The sequence below is a fragment of the Sinocyclocheilus anshuiensis genome, unplaced genomic scaffold (assembly GCF_001515605.1).
Source record: "Sinocyclocheilus anshuiensis isolate Anshui unplaced genomic scaffold, SAMN03320099.WGS_v1.1 scaffold572, whole genome shotgun sequence".
Lineage (NCBI taxonomy): Eukaryota > Metazoa > Chordata > Actinopteri > Cypriniformes > Cyprinidae > Sinocyclocheilus > Sinocyclocheilus anshuiensis.
In genome coordinates this window covers 79,842-82,716 of record NW_015555778.1, presented here as the reverse complement: position 1 = coordinate 82,716, position 2,875 = coordinate 79,842, and the positions used below count along the sequence as shown (strand labels likewise).

At 40.9% G+C, this 2,875-nt stretch overlaps 1 protein-coding gene across 3 annotated transcripts in view; it reads right to left on the bottom strand.

Moving 5' to 3' along the window:
* The window catches only part of LOC107674543 (F-box-like/WD repeat-containing protein TBL1XR1), an 84,153-nt gene that overhangs the window by 7,882 nt on the left and 73,396 nt on the right, over positions 1-2,875 (bottom strand). For all 3 annotated transcript variants that reach the window (XM_016468533.1, XM_016468532.1, XM_016468534.1), the window contains 2 exons: positions 959-1,056; positions 373-518 (listed from right to left, as the gene is read on the bottom strand). In XM_016468533.1, coding sequence (XP_016324019.1) covers positions 373-518; positions 959-1,016 — 204 coding nt within the window. In that variant the 5' untranslated portion in view covers positions 1,017-1,056. The remainder of the gene's footprint in view (positions 1-372; positions 519-958; positions 1,057-2,875) is intronic.

Genomic DNA, 2,875 nt, shown 5'->3' with positions numbered 1-2,875 from the left:
GTATCGGCCCCCAAAAACCCATATCGGTCGGGCTCTAATATATATATATATATATATATATAAAATTACATTTATTGTATATTACATATTATCAAATATATATATATATAGAGAGAGAGAGAATATAGTTTTTAAAGTAATATTTAGTTATATATATATATATATATATATATATATTTTATAATATGCACTATACAATAAACATCCTTAAAATATATCATGTTTTGTGAGATTCACCTAATTAAGATTCATCTAAAAATGAATCTAATAGTAAGTATTAAATATGCAAATGCGACTGTTAATTAAAAAAAAAAATCCTTGATGCAGATAAATGTAGGCACCTTGATTTTGTAAATAACGCTGTGCTCTCACCTCATTGATGCTGACTTCAGCCTCCACGTATTGCAGGCCCTTCTGGATGATGGAGATCAGGGCAGCAGGGGGCACTAGGGCGCCATTGATGTTAGACTGACTGATGTGGCTCTCAATGCCGAATGTGAAGGCCGAGTGGGAAAACCCTGCCAGAGGGAATGATACACACTTAAGTGTGACGCTTGCTGGATCAACTTTCTCTCCAGCTCACGGCTATGAGAGTATCATGTGTGTGTGTGTGTGTGTGTGTTCATTTAAACAACACCCTGTGAACAGTCACAGTGTTTTACTGTAATCAGCGCTGATAACGGATTATATCCCAAAACTCAAATTAAGGAAATATTACTGACGGATACGTTTACATATCTGTGAGTAATCTCCAATAGAGAGTGAAAGTAATAGTCTAAATAGTAATTTCTTCAAGACATGTAGACAGTTTTGATTATACGTTGAGATTTTTTAGTCATTTTTGGACCAAAAACCAGTCATTATTAACCATGATTGGTTACACAAAAGCTGTGTAACAGTCGTTTTGGATACAATTTTGGAGTGTTGATTTGGGCTTTTTTGATTAAGCAGCACCTACCCGACTCCTGCAGGTATCTATACACCAGGAAGTTGACCTCATCGCTGCTAATACTCATCTTCACATCTGCTTACACCATGAGGTCAGCACGCAGGACACTAGCATGAGAAAGAAAGGACAAAAACAATATCAGAAAGCCAGCTCACAGAATGTACACTAAAAACGGCAACAGAATAGATATGGACATTGCCAGGCTCTCTGCCTTTCACTCAGAGTGTGTATAAAAAGCCTATTTTAGAGTGCAATAAGGGGGTAAAAGCTCTCTTTGTCAGCAGGAACCGGAGTGTGTACTATGCTGCCAGAGGTTACCAAGGGATTCACAGCCCTGCATGGCTGAATAACAAGTTGTAGTATCAAAAGTGGCCATTGCATTGTGGGGGCGCTGTTGCACCAACACTGCAGAGCAGTAAAAGCATCTGCCACTAAAAATGTTTACATGAGGGCTACTACAAAACACTTCTGTTTACTTGAGTTTGACAGTTGGATTCATTGTGACTTTGGCTTTACAGAGCTGCCAAAATGTCAGTTTACATTTAAAGATTTTTTTTAGCACAGGAACATTTACTTGAAATTAAACCTGACCTAGATTTGACACTCTCTAAAGTTAAATAGCGATTTAAAGCATACAAATTACACATTCACATACATTTTAGGGTGGTTTATTCAAATAATATCTCACACTTGCTCTATATTAAGCCACCATTTCAAGACGTCCGATCAGCTTTGGACTTCCTCCAGAAAAGAGCATCAGCGAGCACAAACATATTTTCAGTTCCACATTGAAATGCTGCATAACCACAAGTGGGCTAATTCTGAAAAGTGACCCATTTCCTCACGACCCCGGTGTCCACCATTCCAGATCACATCCTCATTATACAGAGAAATGAAGTGGAAAGTGTTTCCCCGTCACTGGGCATATGTGGGATGTGGTTCGTTTGTGAGAGGGATGGCTCCTTGGGTTCTTGCTCGTGAACGGTTTATGAGCGATGGGGTTTCATTCTATTTCTAGATGGTGCCGTTGTGTGATGTAACACCTATCTGCTCCCTTCTTAACAGACTACAGCTTGTTTTTGAGCAACATTTAGCCTGCTAATGAATGTTCAATTAGCTGGCTGAACTTCTCGAACATTAAAGTTGCCTGTCTTGCGTTCCCGTCATAAAATATGCAAAAGTATGCAAATAGGAACATCATCAAAAGGCAGTGTGTCAAGGCCAATCAGATAACAGAGATACTGCGGCGTCCAATCAAATCAGGTAGAAACGGTGCCACCGGATCGATGCGTTTTATCTCACAGCACAGCCGAATTAAATCCCTGCAACAGTGCAGAGTGCTCATCTATATTATCGAGCGGCCGAGTCAATACTGAGGAGGACCGCTACCTTCCAATAAATCACCCGTGCTCTTCAGGACCATCTAGCCTGTAAAACAGAACAGGGAACTCCAGGCATTTACAGTCGGCAACATTAGTTCAAGTAAAGAAACCACGGGTGGGGAAATTCCCTCGTAGACGTGACACAGAAAGAGCTTTTATTGAAACGGGTCACGGCAAACAGGGACCTCCGTGAGATATATCGCCATCTGCGCCTCGTAAATCGCCCTCAGGAATGCAAATATCACGACACGTTCTCTGCCTTGGACAACATTTTGGTGCGCTGGCGGATGCTTAGTGTGTAGCGTAATCTTCATTGTATAATCAAAGGCAGCAAGGGTTGCGTAACAGTGGAGTGCACGCAGTCGGGGTGAGGGAGTTTGTACTGTGTTATTCCAGGCTGAAAGGGAAGTCTGAGAGGAAATGCTATTTAACTGGTTTGGGTGAAAGGTGTAACGGCCGGCTATCAAGTTACAGACTGATAACAGGCCACTTTATAGCAATAATTTCAAAGAAGGCCATGCAGAAGGAATCAGAAACGGTGATG